The following is a 19,224-nucleotide window of genomic DNA, read 5'->3' on the forward strand; positions in this document are numbered from 1 at the left end:
TATTTTCCTCTACTTCTTCCCTGCCCTAGTGTGTGATGCTCTGTGCGATGTCCAAAACGTAGTACTTCAGGCACTTTCTGTGTTTAGCTGCCTCCTCATGATGGATTGCTTCCTGTACTCCTCAGTTGTAAGTCGCTTTGGATAAAAGCGTCTGCTAAATGCATAAATGTAAATGTTTTAGGACAGGAATGTTCGCTTTCTGACTCAGACCCCTTTCGTTTGGCAGCTTCCATGACTGGACTAAACTGAAATGAAATATGCCGTATTTGCCGTGTAACAACAATGAGTTTCGGGGAATAATTAATTCAAATGGTATAAATATTCATGAGTCTATGAATATGTTTTGCTTGTTGTACAGACAATATTAACGTATATCGGGACCTTTAATCATTTAAAAGTAACCTTTATCCAAATTGATTTCTTCATCAATTATCAATCTTACAAACCTTAAGAAACATTAATCTGCTTGATCAGGACAAATAATATTTCTTATGTTTGTACAATTTGTATTACTGAAATAGTAATACAGGAAAATCAAGCTTAAATGGGTAGCTAAAATCTTACGTCTCATTGACTTCGATATTTTTGAGCAAAACAATACGGGTTCAATTTAATGCAATTATTGGGTTTTAATAAAACAACTACAGAATACAAAGCTACGAGTCACACGGGGGTAAATATGCATATATATGTAGGAGAAAACATGCATATATATGTAGGAGAAAACAAACAATATGGTACAAACAAGGAAAAATCAAACTTAACGAATAATATAAAAGGAAAAAGAATGATGGAAAGAGAGAATTAACGAGGGAGAGAGAAAGAGAGAAAAAAACAGAGAGAGAGAGACAGCTTCACCGCAATTTCACCAGAGCCCTAAAGAAATTCACAGTCCCGTGAATCAGGAATAATTCAGACAACCTTTTACAAGCAGTTTGATTGTGAAATAGAATACTTGCATTATTAGGGCTTCTCGTGTAAGTGTCTGAGTTCGAATCGTCTGGGAAGTTCGCTAAGGAGTTGCGGGTCCCAGGAGAATTTCTTTGAAGTTTAGGAAAGTCGCTCCAGAAGTCTGCCGGTTTCTCTCTCCGTGGCGGGGATGCCAAAAGATCCTTCTCTCAGGGTGGCGAAGGCCGGTGTGGTCTTCCTCGTTGTGGCAGAATGCAAAGAGTTAACGGTCAGTTCCGTTCTTATAGAGGGGATGGCCGACGCCCAGAGAGTTGGAAGGATCCAATCACGTCCGGGGAGAAAGAAGGCGCGAGTGTTCCATTGTTTTGGATACCCCTCCTCTTGGTTAATCAATTGGGTAATAATTTTAAGCCTCTATTCTTAGAAAGCTGATACTTCTGTAATAATGCATCTTGTTGTAATTTGTGAACGAGATTCGGTACAGTTGGGTCTCTACGATAACAGAGATACCAAGAACTGTTATTCTGCGACGTGAGCGTACAGATATACAGGATTATCACAGTTACTGGCATACAGGGTTTGATTTACATACAGTAAACATCCTAGTTATTCTAATACATCGTATAAAGACATTAAATCAACAAAATATATATATTTGAACATTATTAAGACAGTTTTGGTCCACATGGTTCAAATAACGCGTGTGTGTTTGGGACAGTTCAGCGTGCTCCGCTATGTGTGTGTGTGGACGTGAAGTCACGTGAATGTCTCGGGCTATAACATTCAATGCTCCATTCTCTTGCGGAGACTTTGGGCTCCTTGGGCTGTTAATTAACTTCGATAGCCACATCAATACAGAAACCCTTTGTTTATGTATGATTTGATTAGACAAGTCACGAGTTGGTGTGAGGAGTTCAGGCTTTGACCATCCGGCCAGATGGCTGATTGAATCAGAGCATTATTGCTACAGCCGCCAACTGGCAACCCGGGCTGCCGAAATACAATTGGATAAACGGAGAGCGGGCATGTTACACAGACCAAAACAAAGACAGAATTTCTGACACGGAACGCACATTTTCACAGGATTATAATTGACAATAGCATTGCTTTTCAGATAAACAAGTATGTTAACTTAGCATGTTTCTTAAATATCTACAAACATATGGTATTTTTATGCTTTAGTGGAGTCAAACATAGAGCCCCTTTAATTTCCAAGGATGTAAACTACTGACTTTTCAAATTCTTCAGTCATTTCACAATTTTTTTTATATAATTTTTTTTTGGACCAAAACTGGCAACTTTAATATTCAATTAGCCCAGGGTTCTCAAACTCGTGGGCCGCATATTTTGTGGCCCCCTACTTGACATCAAAGTTTAGTGTTAGTGCGGCCCGCGTTCTGAAAAGCACCTTTTTGCTGAGTCGTTGCGTGTGCCGTGGTTGCTGCCTCAGTTCGCGTGTGTGTGTGTGTGTGAGAGAGAGAGAGAGTTAGCTCGGCCCTCCCTCGTGCAGTATAATTGGTTGATACCGCGTGATTGACAGGAACAGAATTTGAGGCTGATCCGGGCTGATCAGACAGTCGAAACCAATGTGGTCTAACAGCGCTCAAATACCAATCAAATCAAAGTAGGCGGGGTTCGTTCACACACACACACACACACACACACACACACACACACACACACACACACACACACACACACACACACAGACGAGCGCATCAATCTATCGCTTCATGCCGTTGCGGAGACTATATTCTTTCCGGTGAAATCAAAAAACAAAATGCACACACACAAATGCACACAAAATGCAACATGTCCTTGCTCTTAATATACAATTATTGATGAACATCTTTGATTTTAATGAAGAAGTAAAAAAACTATATGAGAGTGGATTAGAACTCGGAACCTTTGAGACGGTGTACTAAAATTATACCACTAAACCACCTGGAAACTCAAATATTTGTAGCGAATCTATGTATTTAATCACTCATGTGAAGAATCTCGGGACTAATAATATATTTGACGCAAATGAATGCAAATATTGTTTGCAAATAGTCCCAAATAGATTATTTCCCAGCTAGAATTATACCTAGAATTGTGTTCACTGTTCTGTTTAACCTGGGTATGGCCTTGCTTTGAATTAGTCTATTATTTTAAATAAAATTAAAATCATTCATTATTACATAATGATTTAATTTCTATAGGCTATATTTAAAAAAAAAAAAATAGAGTAGGCAAGAGAAGCCATCATGTTCAGAAGGAAAGTTCAAATTCAGAGGAACAGTTCATGATCAGAAGAAACATTCATGTTGAAGAACTGTTAATAATAAAGATTGAGAAGATTGGATCAGTTGTGCTCCTTTTTTTGTGGAATACTTGATGCGGCCCAGCCTGACCCAGAGTCTACCTCCACCGGCCCCCAGGTAAATTGAGTTTGAGACACCTGAATTAGCCTGTCTGTTTTAGAAAAGTGTCATATAATAAAATAAAAATATAATTTGATAATTAGTTCACATGCATTATTTTACACATTGGTGATAAAAAGTTTAAAATAATTAATACTTTTTATTGTTTTTGAAAGAAGGATGAATTTATTTGATAAAAATTGTAAAAACACAACACACTTAGATAAGAAAGGGCTGTTTGTAAATTGTAAAATATAATTTATTCCTGTGATTTTTCAGCAACATTACTCCAGTCCTCAGTGTCACATGATCCATCAGAAATCATTCTAACATGCTGTATTTTTCAGAAGCGTAAACATTTTTACATGACAGGAAATTAAAGGACAGATACTATAAATCAATGGAAAGGCACCATAAAAACCATCTACATTCTACTACACTATATTCAAGTCTTGTAGATATTGTGTTGTATGGACTAATTTTATGGATGGTATTTAACTTTAGTCATATTAAACTTCACTGTATGGGGAGCTGAATTGCAGTTCTGGTGCAAACATATCCACATCACTGGTCTAATGCTGTTCTCTCATCGCATTTATTTTGTTGCTAAAAGGCAAATGCCCATTCATTTTGTTGCTAAAAGGAACATGCACAGCACATGTATATAATGTTAATTTAAATACCACTTGGAATGTCCACCTGCCCCGAAGCAAAAAGGCCTTGAGGGCTGGTGTTACTCTTATGTGAACCTTAAGGTTGGCTTTGTTTCTCCAAGTCATTTCAGTGATGCCCCATGAAACGATTTTCTCTGGTTATTACATGAACCCTAAAGGCCAAAGTACACTTCACTTTTTACGCGTATGCGAGGGTTAGTGTACAGTATGGGTGAAACAAATTCAGTCATCAGAAGAGAATGCGCGTACTGTACTGTAACATGCGCTTTTATTTTTTGTGTTGCAGTAATTAGTTTATCCACAAGGTGACAACCGTGCTCTGGGGCGTCGATTCACACATAGCCAAATTAAACCTATATATAAAGAACAGACCAGAACCCATGCAAGCTACAATGGAGGGCTACACAGACGAGAGATTGTGCAAAGATTAGAAAGTACCCTAATTTTTACAACTCTAGCATGAAAGAATACAAAGATATTTACATGGGTAGTAACTAATGGTGAGCGATTGCTCAAAACTGTGCAGAATTCCTATGCACGTGTAGTGGGACGTATATGGCCCGCTGTGATTAAACTAATGTGCGTGGGGTAGTGTGAGTCCAATCACAGACTTGGTGGCCCGTACGGGGAGAACCGGTAGGCACTCTTGGGTGTGTGTTTGCCGGTTTGGTATCGCGTCATTGCCCGGGGGACCGCCCCTCGTTCTCCTAGCGCTTCCGCTTTCAGGATTGTTCGCGGCTGTGGGTGGCTCCGGCTCTCCTGTTACATGCCTCTATTGCAGTCCCGTGTCTCAGGGTACTTTGAGGTAGCCTTATGTGTGTGCGTTGGCTGAGCAGTCAGTACACAGGTAACGTGATGCAGCTGGTGGTAATGACGATGTGATTCATAGCTGCGGGGATCGTTCGCTGTGTGAGCCTTAAGTGGCGGCTGCTCTTCTTCGCCTGCCTCTCTGGCATTCCCGTGCTTCGGAGGGATGTTGTGTTCCGTGTCCTCTATACGCCGGGTTTGTGAATGAAAGGACGAATAGATGTTCTGTGACACCTGGTGGGCAACGCTGATTTGACGCTGCTGCTTTATATATTAAGATTATCTTGATCACAAAACTCTTATCCACACACTTGTGTACACAGCCTACGTGTTGTGTGTGTGTGTGACTCTCGCTCGTCCTCTAGAATGTGCCACCGTGATCGCTGGATATCTTCCACCTGACATCTCCTAATTGTTTTGTATTGGATTTGTGTTCATATATTTTGTTTTTTTAATTTTTTTTGGATCTTTCTATTATACTAATTTTCATTGTTTGTGTTGATTGTTTTGATTGGTTTACTTTGAGTGTTTTTGCAGTAAGGTATTTGTTAATTTAGTTTGATTTATGTTTTGTTTCTAAGATTTTGGTAGAAGGCCAGTGAAGGTAATTTCGCTGGCACTGAACCTTCATATTTTCATTGTACTATTGTTTTTTTTGGTTTATTAATTTAAATGTTATTCGTGTATGTTTGTGAGTGTTATTGTATGAGACCTGTAGTAATGTTTTGCTCTTGTTACAGGAGCCGAGGCTTTAGGGCGGGCCACTAGTGAGCCCTTACGCGGTGGCGGGCTTGTCACAGAGTGCTGCGTGGTTATTTCTTGATGTTCTTGCGGTGTGTGTGTGCTGACACTTTTACACAGGGGCTGAGAGTGATATAGAGGCCTTGTGCTTACTAAGTTGTGCATCTGCCGTTAAGCCTCGGCTTCCTGTATCTCATGGTCTCCCTTTTATTGTGAATGTTGATGACTCAGTTTTGATACTCTTTTAAAACCACCATTGTGAGTAATTAAATAAATCTTTTGATGATTGGTATCCACGTCTCTAGCCTTTTCTTGTTACTTACGTTCCTGTGTATCTTTTACCAATTCTTAGTAGTAACATTTATATTTCCCTATTAAATAGGGTGGCGTAGTCATGTGACGCTAGCGGCAGTGTTTCTATATTTGCCCCAAGTGCGAAGGGCCACGGTCCCGCTACACACGCATACGAGTTAAAAGAAGTATACTTGCAACAATGTGCGTTTGACTGTGAATACACGTAAAAAAACAAAGTATACTTTATGCCTAAGGTTTTTCTGTCTGAATCTCATTCCACACCGATGACATATAAAACCGTTCTCTCATAAGTGAATCCTCATGTGGTGCTTAAAGGTGATTTTATATCTGAAACTCTCTCCACATAGATCACAAATGAACGGCTTCTCTCCAGTGTGAGTTCTCATGTGGGAATCAAGGTTTCCTTTTTGTTTGAAATCTTTTCCACACTGTTGGCAGGTGAAAAGGCTCTCTCCGGTGTGAATTCTCATGTGACGATCAAGACATCCTTTTTGGTTGAAATCTTTTCCACACTGTTGGCATGTGTAAGGCTTCACTCCAGTGTGAATTCTCATGTGGTGCTTAAAGGTGATTTTATGTCTGAAACTCTTTCCACATAGATCACAAATGAACGGCTTCTCTCCAGTGTGAATCCTCATGTGGTGCTTAAAGGTTTCTTTATATCTGAAACCCTTTCCACATAGATCACAAATGAACGGCTTCTCTCCAGTGTGAATTCTCATGTGGCAATCAAGATTTCCTTTTTGCTTGAAATCTTTTCCACACTGTTGGCAGGTGAACAGGCTCTCTCCAGTGTGAATTCTCATGTGACGATCAAGACTTCCTTTTTGGTTGAAATCTTTTCCACACTGTTGGCAGGTGTAAGGCTTCACTCCAGAGTGAATTCTCATGTGGCAATCAAGACTTCCTTTTTGGTTGAAGTCTTTTCCACACTGTTGGCAGGTGAACAGCTTCTCTCCCGTGTGAATTTTCATGTGGCAATCAAGACTTCCTTTATGGTTGAAACCTTTTCCACATTCTTGACAGATGTAAGGCTTCACTCCAATGTGAATTGTTAAGTGGTCTTGAAAGTGTCTTTTATGATTGAAACTCTTTCCACACTGAGGGCACATGTAGGGTTTCTCTCCAGCATGAACTCTCATATGGTCTTTAAGGTTTTCATCATGATCAAAACTCATTCCACACTGTTGGCAGGTGTAAGGCTTCTCTCCAGTGTGAGTTCTCATGTGACGATCAAGAATTCCTTTTCGGTTGAATCCTTTTCCACACTGTTGGCAGGTGTAAGGCTTCTCTCCAGTGTGAATCCTCATGTGACGATCAAGACTTCCTTTTTGCCTGAAACTCTTTCCACACTGTTGGCAGGTGTAAGGCTTCTCTCCAGTGTGAACTCCCATGTGCCTGTTAAGGATTACTTTTTGGTTGAAACTTTTTCCACACTGTTGGCAGGTGAATGGCTTCTCTTCAGTGTGAGTTCTTAAGTGGTCTTGAAAGTGTCCTTTATGGTTAAAACTCTTTCCACACTGAGGGCAGGTGTAAGGCTTCTCTCCAGAGTGAATTCTCATGTGGTGTGTAAGATTTCCTTGTTGATTGAAACTCTTTCCACCCTGATAATCACGATCATTCTCATATTGAGCTTTTTCTTCCATTTTCTTTAGTACTTCACACTCCTCTTTCAACGGCATCAGATCTAAGGCAAAAAAATACAAAAGTTAACCCCAGTTTAATCGCACAACACAACAGGGATCAAAACATTTGTACATGTAAAGCATTAACCCCTAGAGGTCCGGCATGACCAACTCACTTTTTTCTTATCAGTGAGACTCAAAATACTCCCATCGATTTTAGTCATTCAGGCAAGTTTATACATCATTCTACTTCTATTTTTGTGCATTCACAATAAAAACGAAATGTGTTATTTGCAAAATAAGGAAAACAAACATGATGTGCGATCTGCAGCCTCTCTCTCAATGAAGTCCATTCTAATACTCTTCAGAAAATGAACTGTAACTTAGTAATACGTCACACAAACGTGAGATATAAGTCAAAAGAAATGTTGATTTGTCAGTGCACCCCACCAACACAATCAAGCCTTCAAAAGAATGTGTTTTACCACCCCTTTAAGATTTCCAAACATAGTTATGAATGGATTTTGATGGATCATTGTGGTCTTTCTTTGTTTCACCCAATATATACTGCTGAGGACCTGATGAATGTTTATGGCAGTCACAGACCGGACATTAGGGATTAGTCTCTAGTCTCAGAAACTGCATGACCAATGAGAAGTCCTGTCCTTCCTGGGCTTGGTACCAGAGGTGGTCTTCTTGGCCTCTAAGAGGTGTCTGGCTGTTGTCCTAGCATCTTTATCTGATGCCGTTGGACAGTTTGTTTGTGTTAGTCCACCAAGATCCAATCAAAATGTAGCAAACCTTTGTCCACTGTTATGGGCAGGGAGGGGCCCGGCCATAAACTTGGCCCTGGAATGTGCTGTCAACTACACTGCTAATGAACCAGGCCCATGGAGAGTGTGCTAAAGTTATAAAAAAATTATTTAAAACAAATTAAGAAGCACATGTAACAGTATTGCCGAACAGGCCAGGAGGTGTCCAAAATAACCTTTTTATTCTTTTCATTTATTCCTGACAGATTTAGCCACATATCTTATATGGTAGTTAAAGGGGTCATGAACTGGCGTTTTATACTGTTTTAAAAGTAGTAAAAATGCGCTGCTCTTCCCTAGCGGAAATGATGGTAGCCACCACCGGAGGTACTCAAACCTGCCGCGTCCCATCCAGGAGCCACACGTGGAGGTTCCAGAGTTCGGAACACGGGTGCCAGAGGGTGCCCTGTCTCTGAGTAAGGAGGTCCTTCCTCAGAGGGATAGGCCAGGGAGGGGCTGTTGCAAACAGTAAGAGTTCCGAGAACCAGGTCTGGCCGTACCCATATGGGGCTACCAACATGACCTGCTCCTTGTCCTCCCTGATCTTGCACAGTACTCGTGTGAGAAGGCTCACTGGGGGGAACGCATATTTGCGCAGGCCCCGCGACCAGCTGTGCGCCAGTGCATCCGTGCCGAGCGCGCCCTCGGTCAGGGAATAGAACAAGCTGCAATGGGAAGAGTTGTGGGAGGCAAACAGATCTACCTGTGCGTCGCGGAACTGTTCAAATCAGCTGGACCGTCTGGGGATGGAGTCTCCATACTCAGGAAGTGGCTGAGACCGTGAGAGCTTGTCGGCTGCATGGTTCAGTTCTCCCGGGATATGGATAGCACGAAGGGACCTCAGGTGCCTCTGACTCCATAGAACGAGATGGCGGGCGAGTTGAGACATACGGCGGGAGCGTAGACCGCCCTGGTGGTTGATGTACGCTACTGTGGCCATGTTGTCTGACCGGACTAGTATGTGTTGACCCTTCAGCAACGCTCGGAAGCGGTGCAGGGCGAACCGTACTGCCAGCAACTCGAGGCAATTGACATGCAGGCGGTGCTGGGGTCCTGTCCAGGAGCCCGCGGCTGCTTGTCCATTGCACATGGCACCCCAACCTGTGGCGGAGGCATCTGTTGACACAACAACATGCCTGGAAACTCGTTCTAAGGGCACTCCGGTCCGTAGAAAACTGAGGTTGGACCACGGGGTGAGCGTCTGAAGGAAGGCCTGACTAGGACCCGGAGCGTGCCAGACCGCCTTAACCATCTCGGGACTCGATCGTGAAGCCAATGCTGAAGCGGTCTCATATGTAGCAACAGGCATCATATATGGCGGCAGATGCCATATGCCCCAGGAGCCTCTGAAATAGTTTCAGTGGAACCGCGCTCTTGCTCTCGATTTGACGGAGGTAAGTCAGCAGAGACTGTGCGCGCTCGCAAGCTGCACGCACATGGCGACCGAGTCGATATCCATACCGAGAAAAGAGATCCTCTGCACGGGGCAAAGTTGCTCTTCTCCCAGTTGACCCGAAGGCCCAGACGGGCTCAGTGCTGGAGCACTAGGTCTCTGTGTTCGTAAACCTGCGCTCGAGAGTCATCGAGGTAGTTCAGGATGCGAACCCCGTGCTGCCGGAGTGGTGCAAGGGCTGCCTCGACAATCTTCGTAAAGACGCGAGGGGACAGAGCTAGCCCGAATGGGAGGACCGCATACTGATATGCCCGCCCCTCGAAAGCAAACCGTAGGAACGGTCTGTGTCGAGGTAGGATGGAGACATGGAAGTAGGCCTCCTTCAGGTCGATCGCTGCAAACCAATCGGCTGGAAGAACGCATTCGAAAAGGTGTTTTGCTGTCAACAGCCTGAATGGAAGCCTGTGAAGGTATCGGTTCAGGACGCGCAGGTCCAGGATTGGCCGTAACCCACCGGTTTTCTTGGGTACAATGAAGTAGGGGCTGTTGAAGCCAGACTTCATCTCGGTTGGAGGAACAGGCTCGATTGCAGCCTTCGCCAGTAGGGTGGCAATCTCCGCACGCATGACAGGGGCATTGGCCCTGACCATAGTGTAGAGGAATCCCCGAAAGCGGGGAGGAGCCTGCGCGAACTGAATCGCGTAGCCGCGCCTGGCGGTCTTCGCGACCCAGCGGGACAGCCCCAGAAGCTGAAGCCAGGCTCCCGGGAACTGCACTAGCGGGGTCATTCAGACCACAGACGTACCCAGGGTGGGGCAGCGAGGCAGCGTTACCGGCCCGGACGTGGGAGGCGGAGCGTCCCGGTGTGGGGGCACGGTTAACGGCTGCGTCCTGACAGAGGAGACCAGGGAAGGCGCACGTTCAACTGGGGTCTGCTCCGAGAGGAGGCTGGCGACAGAGGGGTACGGGAGCAGCGTGGCCCGGGGGCGGCACTAACTGCCGTCACCAGTCTCTGGGGGCTCAGGGTTGGGAATGTCAATTATTTCTTTAACCACATTAGGATGCTGCTGACCCGGGGGCCAGCAGCTGAACAAAAGATTCTCCCCCGGCCCTCCACCGGGGGAAGGAGTGGCCCTGCTGCCATCTCCCTGAGCCGTCCACATCAGGAGCGCCGCTTGGCCTGGCATTTAGCGGAGCGGACTGGGGCGCCTTCCTACGGCGTCCTCCGCGACCCGGCCCGGGTGAAGGTTGCTGCTGGGGCCAGGCGGGAGCCTTAGGAGGGCGCCCTCTGCGGCGAGCAGGCTGAGGCGACTGTGCTGAGGCGACTGTGTGTGAGGCGACTTATTTCTGTGTGGCCACTGGGGCAGTATGTGTTTGATAGTCTCAGTCTGCTTCTGGGCGGTTGAAAACTGTTGGGCGAAGCTTTCAACCGCGCCGCCGAAGAGGCCAGCCTGGGATATGGGGGCATCGAGGAAACTTGTTCGCTCGCTGTCCCGCATATCAGCCAGGTTTAGCCACAGATGTCGCTCCTGGACCACAGCTGTGGACATCAGCTGACCCAGGGAGCGTGCAGTCACCTTCGTCGCCCGGAGGGCGAGGTCGGTGGCGGCACGCAGCTCGTCCACGAGCCCTGGATCAGCTCCACCGTCGTGCATGTCCCTGAGCAACCTGGCCTGGTAGACCTGAAGGATTGCCATGGCATGCAAAGACGCAACAGCCTGCCCCGCAGCTCTGTACGATTTCGCCACCAATGTTGATGTGAATCGACAGGCTTTGGAGGGGTGCTTAGGATCATCATGCCAGGTCGAAGTGCTCTGAGGACACAGTTGCATCGCAACAGAACGTTCGACTGGGGGGACCCCAGTGTACCCATTGGCCGCGGCCCCATCGTGAGTGGAAAATGCGTAGGAGGCCGCCTAATGGTCGCGGGAAGACAACGGGGACTTCCAGCAACCTCCTCATGCAGCTCGGGGAAGAAAGGTATTGGGGGCGGGGACTGACGGGTGTCAGCACGCGGCGCTCCCAAAAACCAATCATCCAGCCGCGAGCGCTCAGGACAGGGCGGAGGGTTCCACTCTATCCCAAGACTCGCGGCTGCCCGAGACAGCATGGCTGTCAGCTCCGGGTCTGACTCAGGCAATGCTGGCGTGCCCGAAGGCGGCAGCACAGCCGAGTCATCATCCTCGGAGGACTCTAGCCCACCTTGCGATGCAGCGACCGACATTGCGTCATCCTCTGGAGCGCCAAACGAGATGCGCGGGGGGGCCGGAGCCGGGCCCGCGATCTCCGCCTGAACACTCGCGGGTTGCGGTGCGCTACAGGGGGGTGTGGCCCGAGGCATGAGCGTCAGGGCTTTGTTCCACACCGTCAACCTCAGGTCACCCTGGCCACCAGCCAAAGTACCGCCTCTCGCGGAGACGGTAGATTGGGGTGTGGCAGAGGGGACTCTCACTTCTTTACGAAGATCCTCGAGTCTCGACGGCAGCACCGCGATGGTCATGTTCCCGCAGTGGGAACATGACGCATCCACAAACGCTGCATGGGCATGCTGAAAGCCCAAGCATACCAGACAGTGATTGTGCCCACCGGAAGATGACAACAACCGGCCGCACCCAGATGTGCACGGGCGAGACATCCTGAAAAGGAGGTGCCACGTGCAAGCTCTTTTGTGAGAGGAAGCTTCGCAGTGACGCCGAAGCGCCCAGGGAAATACACACCAGCTGTCTAGCAGACCACTGCACAGATCAACAGTCAGGAAGTATGTGATCGCTGGAACGCGCCGTAGACACCAACGCCACTGGAAAGCTGCTCGTCTCGAAGGCTGACAAAGACTCAGTTAGCTGGCTTGAAGGAGTGTAGAGATGCTATTGGCTCCAAAGCAGAAACATAATGCGATGTTGCCAGCGTACTTCCTTACCCACGTTGTGGGGCGGAGTTACGCATGCAAATTCCGCATGCCCATGGCATTGGCACTGCTATTGGGCGCTGTTAGACTCCTCGAAGGTAATTGGCTTCTAAGCGAAACCCCCATTCGTTAGTCACTAACGTTACGTCGTAGTGACTGAACGAAAGGGAACTGGACTTTTTATACCTCTGTGAAACGTGGCATCAGACAAATTACTATTTCAATCTAAATATGTGTGCTTTGCCTGGCTACACTTATATTGACCGGCCGCGTTCCATTGGTAGAGGTGGCGGTCTCGCTGTCATTTATAGATCTGATGTCGCAGTAACTGAGGTCTCACTGCCTTGCTTTCCGTCATTTGAATGCTTGGCATTTAAATTAAATAGTCATTCACCAGCTCTAGTGTTAAATATATATCGTCCACCCAAAACTAATTCTGAGTTTTTGACACCTGCCAGTGCAATCTGTCCAGTTATTATTTTAACTGGCGATTTAAACATTCATGTTGACGACTTAGATTGCCACACTACTGTGAGCTTCATGGATATTTTAGAATGTTTTAATTAGACTCAACATGTTAACTTTCCGACACACAAACATGGTCATATATTAGATCTGGTTTGCACTTCAGGAGTAATTGTTGAACAACTCGACTGTACTGATGTAGGCTTTTTTATAAGTGATCAGAAGCTTCTCACGTTTAACTTGATCCCTCCTTCTGTGCAGACTGTGAAAGAACATGTTATTTGTTTCAGAAAAATATATTGATCTTGATCAATTTAGTCATACTATTGGTGACTTACCGGTTGTGGCCTCTATTGATTTTACAGTTTGCACCTCTGAAAAAGCGTGTCGTTTCTTTTAAGAGGTCATCTCCCTGGTACAACTCTGAGTTACGCCAAATAAAGGCTTTAGGTAGGCAATTGGAGCGAAAAAAAGAAAGAAAAAAAAACTGACCTAACAGTTCATAGATCAATGTTTGATCAGCATCAGATTGAGTATCATAATGCACTCAAAGCTGCAAAGGTGGCATATTATTCTACTCTTATTAGTAGTAACATCTCTAATTCCAGAGTTTTGTTTAGGACAGTCAATAACCTCATCAAACCTCCTAGTAACATCAACTGTTCTACCACTGAGGAGTGTAATGAGTTTCTCAATGATTTCTCAACCAAAATGGAGAACATTTATGATGCTATTGCCTGTGACATTGCTTCTGTGTTGCATCCCTCTAATTTTTCTAATCTTGTTTTTTCACGTTTCAATGCTGTTGATTTTGACTTTATTTCTAAACTTGTGTTGTCAATGAATTCAACTACCTGCATACTTGATCCCCTCCCTACTCTTTTGAAAAACTGTCTGCCAGTTATTGTACCCCATATCACAGCTATTGTCAGTGCTTGATCATCTCTTCTGCTCTAAAAATGGCAGCAGTGACGCCACTTCTTAAAAAGCCTGGGAGTGACACTGCTGATGTTCAACTATAGACCTGTCTCAAACTTACCGTACATGGCAACGTTTTTTTTTTTTTTTTAACTGTGTATTTTTTTCCCTTGTATTTTGTTCTGTATATGCTGTAGTTTGAGAAAGGCGCACTACAAATAAAATGTATTATTATATTATTATTATAGTACATGTTAGCTAAACAGAGAGTGCTTTTGAGGATGAGGAAAAAAATCCCTTGTAGACAACAAATGTAAAGCTGATCAGTCACATTTCATGCTTTGCTTTATGCAAAATACAGATTGTTTTAGATACTGTTATCTAGCATGGGTGTCGGAAGCAAAAAAAATGTGGGTGGGTCCACAGAAATTTTTACTTGAGTAGATGCCAATTACATTAAGTACAAATATACCGCTTTGCTTGCTAAACGTATAGTTCGGAAAGACAAAATTACGGAAATCGCCATTTCATTGAGAGCGGCAGTAGTGTAGGGGTAAGACGCACGGCATCTAGTTTTGACACAAATCGACTGGCAGTTCGAGTCCAGCTTTCGCCGAACTCAATCTTCTCCGTTTTCCCATCACATATCAAATCGGAAAGGCATTTATTTTCAATAAAAATGAAGAAAATATTAGAAAAGTGGAAATAAAGCGTCTAACGTTTTTAATAATAAGTGTTTATCGATTAAACAGATAAACAGACATGTGCTGAATGTTAGAGACATAAACGTGAGTGGGTCCAGTATCATTGATCGTAAAAAGTGGGTGGGTCTTGTCCCCACATACAATGGTTCCGACGCCCAAGATATCTAGTAGAATTAAGTGACAAAAATGTATGGTTTTCAAATCAGAAGTAGATTTTGGGTTTAATGTTACACAAGTAATTATAAAAGTCTATTACTGAAATTATTTTTCCTAATTTAATGTGTCGTAATGAATGGAAGTCGGATCTTCACAGATTCACTTGAAGGTCAGTGTTAGTGTTTGTCTGGTCATGTGATCATGTGAGGCGACCCGCTCCATGTCAAAAATTAGTGCTGTAATTATGACATCCTTCAAAAATATCATTCAATTTTGTAGAGCTGGACCATTTTTATAAAAGGCTATTACTGAAATTATTTTTCCTAATTTAATGTGTCGTAATGAATGGAAGTCGGATCTTCACAGATTCACTTGAAGGTCAGTGTTAGTGTTTGTCTGGTCATGTGATCATGTGAGGCGACCCGCTCCATGTCAAAAATTAGCGCTGTAATTATGACATCCTTCAAAAATATCATTCAATTTTGTAGAGCTGGACCATTTTAATAATGATCAAATGACTGAGTTCAGCTTTGAGAATGAAACCAACCTGTTTGTTCCTCAGTTTCTTCATGTTTCACTCTGAATGTTTCTTCAATCTTCACGTCTTCACTCTTCTCTTTCTCTGTTTGTTCCTCAGTTTCTTCATGTTTCACTCTCAATGTTTCTTCAATCTTCACGTCTTGACTCTCCTCTTTAATAAACGCCATCTTTATAATAGTGTCACGTGGATCTCAGTCACTTCACCAGGAGGTTTTCTGTGTTTATCCTGTTGTCCTGATGAGAATAATTAACAGAGAGAAAAACACTCAAAACTAAATCTCTGAGAGTCTCAATCAGCTCTAGTTCAGTAGCTCTAACACAACTAATAAAAGAATGCAAATTATTCAGACCCTAAATATATTAGTCAGTTTAGCTATTTAATGATTTGGAGAAATAGAAATGGAGCGCTTTGAATCACTGAATCATTTGTTGTTAATCAAGCGGTTAGATTGACTCGGAGAGTCTAAAGCTCCGGTTCTCTCGTCACTCGCCAGAGACTGAACTCATGTTTGAACTGATTCACGATAAAGAGCGAAATGAGCCGCTAAACTCATGAGTTTATTCTGTTACTTTACTCACACAACACTGATAAATGTTAGATAAAGCAATGCAGTGTTACATCTAATAATACATCATTCATTCTGTTTCGCCTTTAACGGCTAAAACACAAACCTTCCTTCAGCAGAATCACAACAGATGCAGGAGCGGCGCATGCTTATGACATCACTCTTAGATACCAAAATAAAAGTCCAAATTCACTGCTGAGTCTTAAATCACAGAAGTGCATAGAAAATAACGTAGAAAAAAATCTATAAAGATGACAAAATTCATAGTTGAATGTATTATTGTAATACATTTAATAACACAACGGTTATTTACATTTCTGTAACATTGCAAGGACACATGGTAACTTGATAAAAAAAAGTTTCTACAATGTTGTGAAAATACACAAACAAACATTATTGTTTTTATCACATTTGTCACTGTTTTAAGTTTAATACAGGGATTATCTGGTAAAACTAGTAGACAGACATTTCTCTTGGTGTGGTGTTCTGACATCATAAATAAATCATTACTTAGTAATAAGGAATATGAGACAAACAAAAATTGTTATCAACTTTTTTTACCGGACTGGATTATATATAAGGATATAATCTAATAATTCTATGAATTCTTTAAATGAACTGAGGAGGGCAGCAATACGCCACTGATGCATATAGTCTGCCACAAATAAAGAAGAAGAAGAAGAAGACATAAAGCTGCGCTCCTGCATCTGTTGTGATTCGGCTGGAGTTTTTTAAAAATAATTTAATCTGTTTAAATCGGTGAAATCAGTTTATTCACTATTGAATATAACTGTATATGCACACATGCATATGGAGCGGAATGTGAAGTCAAAAACCGTTATGGCCATTGAATAATAACAGCAGCTAAATTCTGTGACCTACAGATCATGTGACCCTACCCTCATTACTAGGGTCACAGAATTAAGAAAGCCCCTCGCTGCCACCTACTGGCATCACAATGTAACCTGCTGAGAACGCACTGAAAAACAGATAAAAGACTGTTTCTCAAAATGAGGTCTGCCAATATTATAAAATATGATTTATTGACCAATAATAGCCATTATAAACTTTACATATGTAATATATATTAATGAATAAGTTCTACATTGTATTTTGGATGCCTTATCTGTCATTTGTGCTTGAAAAAAAAAAAAACTAAAAATATAAGCATTAGTTTTAGTGCAAACAAATTATTTCACTGAACAATGTTATCGTTGAACACTTTTTGTTATTTCAAACTTATATGACTTTGTTAGATGTTGGGCGAACAGCAGATATTAAGCATCATGTTCTTATTCACTGTTCACCTTTGAACCAAAGAAAGTCTACACCTTTAAGAAATGAACACCTCCCTTTGTGTTCAACAGAGGAAAGTCATACAGGTTTAGATTGGAATAATGTGAGGATGAGGAAATGACAGATTTGTCTATTTTGTGACTAAATGTGTGTGTATTGTCAATTATTAGGACTACATATGTTAATGTAGTCTTATAACATGGGCAACAACCAGAGGTCAGCAATAATTATTCTTGTGTTTGCCACTTTATAAATTAATCTTAAAATATACTTTCAGGGAAACACGTTAATAAAATACAAAATGAATAAATAATTATTTATTTTTGTGTGTGTAATTTTTAAACAGGTCATTTATTAAACTGGCAGATTTTATAATATAAACTATTTTTAACATGTTTTTTTTTTAATCACATTTGTGATTGTAAGACAACTGAGTGTGAACGGGACTTTTATTTTGGTGCGGGGGCGTGACGTCATAAGGCTGCGCCGCACGCCTGCATCTGTTGTGATTCGGCTGAAGAAAGGTTTGTTTTAAGCATTTAATATGTTTAAATCGATATAACCCGTTCAGTTTTTACAAGCAACGTGAAAATAGTTTATTCACTATTGAATATAACATTGCAATGCTTTTTTTAAAGAATTATATTTTGTGTGAGTAAGTCTCATTCACACCAGTAACAGAAAAGCTGCGTCTCATTTCTCTTCCTCTATCGTGAATCAGTTCATCATAAACATGAGTTCAGTCTCTGGCGTCTCATTTCTCTTCCTCTATCGTGAATCAGTTGATCATAAACATGAGTTCAGTCTCTGGCGAGTAGAGATGGAGAAACTGAGCTTTATGAATCTCCGAGTCAATTGAATCAAATACTTTGCTAAATGATTCATTGATTCGATTCACGACTCGAGCTGCTCAAACAGTGTAAATGAGCGAGAACATAAACACTAACATGTGTCGACTCGTGACAACTTAAACACACTACTAATGTTTTCATGAAAGTGTAAAATGCCACGATGAGTCTATATAGTAATCTGTATCTGTAATACATTACACTGCAAAAAATGCTCTTCTTACTTAGTTGTTTTGTCTTGTTTCTTGTCCAAATATCAAAAAATAAATCCAGATGTTTTTACTAGATAAGTAAAATGACATTTTTTCCTGTTTTCTTGATAAAAAAAAAAAATCTAAATGAAATGAGTTTTTGCTTAAAGCAAATGATCTGCCAATGTGGTGAGAAAAATAGTCTTGTTTCTGATTGAAATCTTGATTCCTGTCTCTATCCCAAAGAGAAATACAATTATTTTTCTCACCTCACAGGCAGATAATTTTGCTTGCTTTAAGCAAAAACTCACTTCATTTAGATTTTTTTTTTTTTTCAAGAAAACAGGAAAAAATATCGGTAACACTTTAGAATAATGGTCATTAGTTAACTACATTAGTTAACATTAACTAATAATGAACTGCACTTATAAAGCGTTTGTTAATCTTTGTTAATGTTAATTTCAACATTTACTAATGCCTTATTAAAATCTTGTTAACATTAGTTAATGCACTGTGAACTAACATGAACAAACCATGAACAGCTGGATTTATATTAACTAATGTTAACAAAGATGAACAAATACAGTTAGTTCTGCTCATGGTTAGTTCATGTTAGTTTATACATTAACTAATGTTAACTAATGACCATTTTTCTAAAGTGTTACCAAAATATCTTATGTCATTTTACTTCTCTAGTAAAAGCATCAGATTTAAGAATTTTTTGATATTTGGACTGGAAAAAAAATACTACGGTATAAGAGCATTTTTGGCAGTGTACTGGGATAGTTCACCCGAAAATGAATATCAGCCCATGATTTACTCACCCTCAAGCCATCCTAGGTGTGTATGATATTCATCTTTCAAACATTTTTTCCCATAAGTTGAATACGGAAGGCGATTCACCAGAAGATAATTTACTTTATAAAGTTTTAAATATGGATATTTTTCTTACAC

General features: G+C 42.3%; 1 protein-coding gene across 1 annotated transcript; it reads right to left on the minus strand.

Annotated features, from left to right (window-relative positions):
* Positions 1-5,258: 5,258 nt before the first annotated feature.
* Positions 5,259-16,094, minus strand: LOC307125318 (uncharacterized protein). The gene is made up of 3 exons (XM_079815116.1): positions 16,042-16,094; positions 15,377-15,603; positions 5,259-7,538 (listed from the first exon to the last, which is right to left on the minus strand). The coding sequence occupies exons 2-3, from the start codon at positions 15,534-15,536 to the stop codon at positions 6,136-6,138; spliced, it is 1,563 nt and encodes a 520-aa protein (XP_079671242.1). The 5' UTR covers positions 15,537-15,603; positions 16,042-16,094; the 3' UTR covers positions 5,259-6,135.
* Between the last annotated feature and the right edge of the window lie 3,130 nt (positions 16,095-19,224).

The sequence above is a fragment of the Gobio gobio genome (assembly GCF_949357685.1).
Source record: "Gobio gobio genome assembly, chromosome: 1".
Lineage (NCBI taxonomy): Eukaryota > Metazoa > Chordata > Actinopteri > Cypriniformes > Gobionidae > Gobio > Gobio gobio.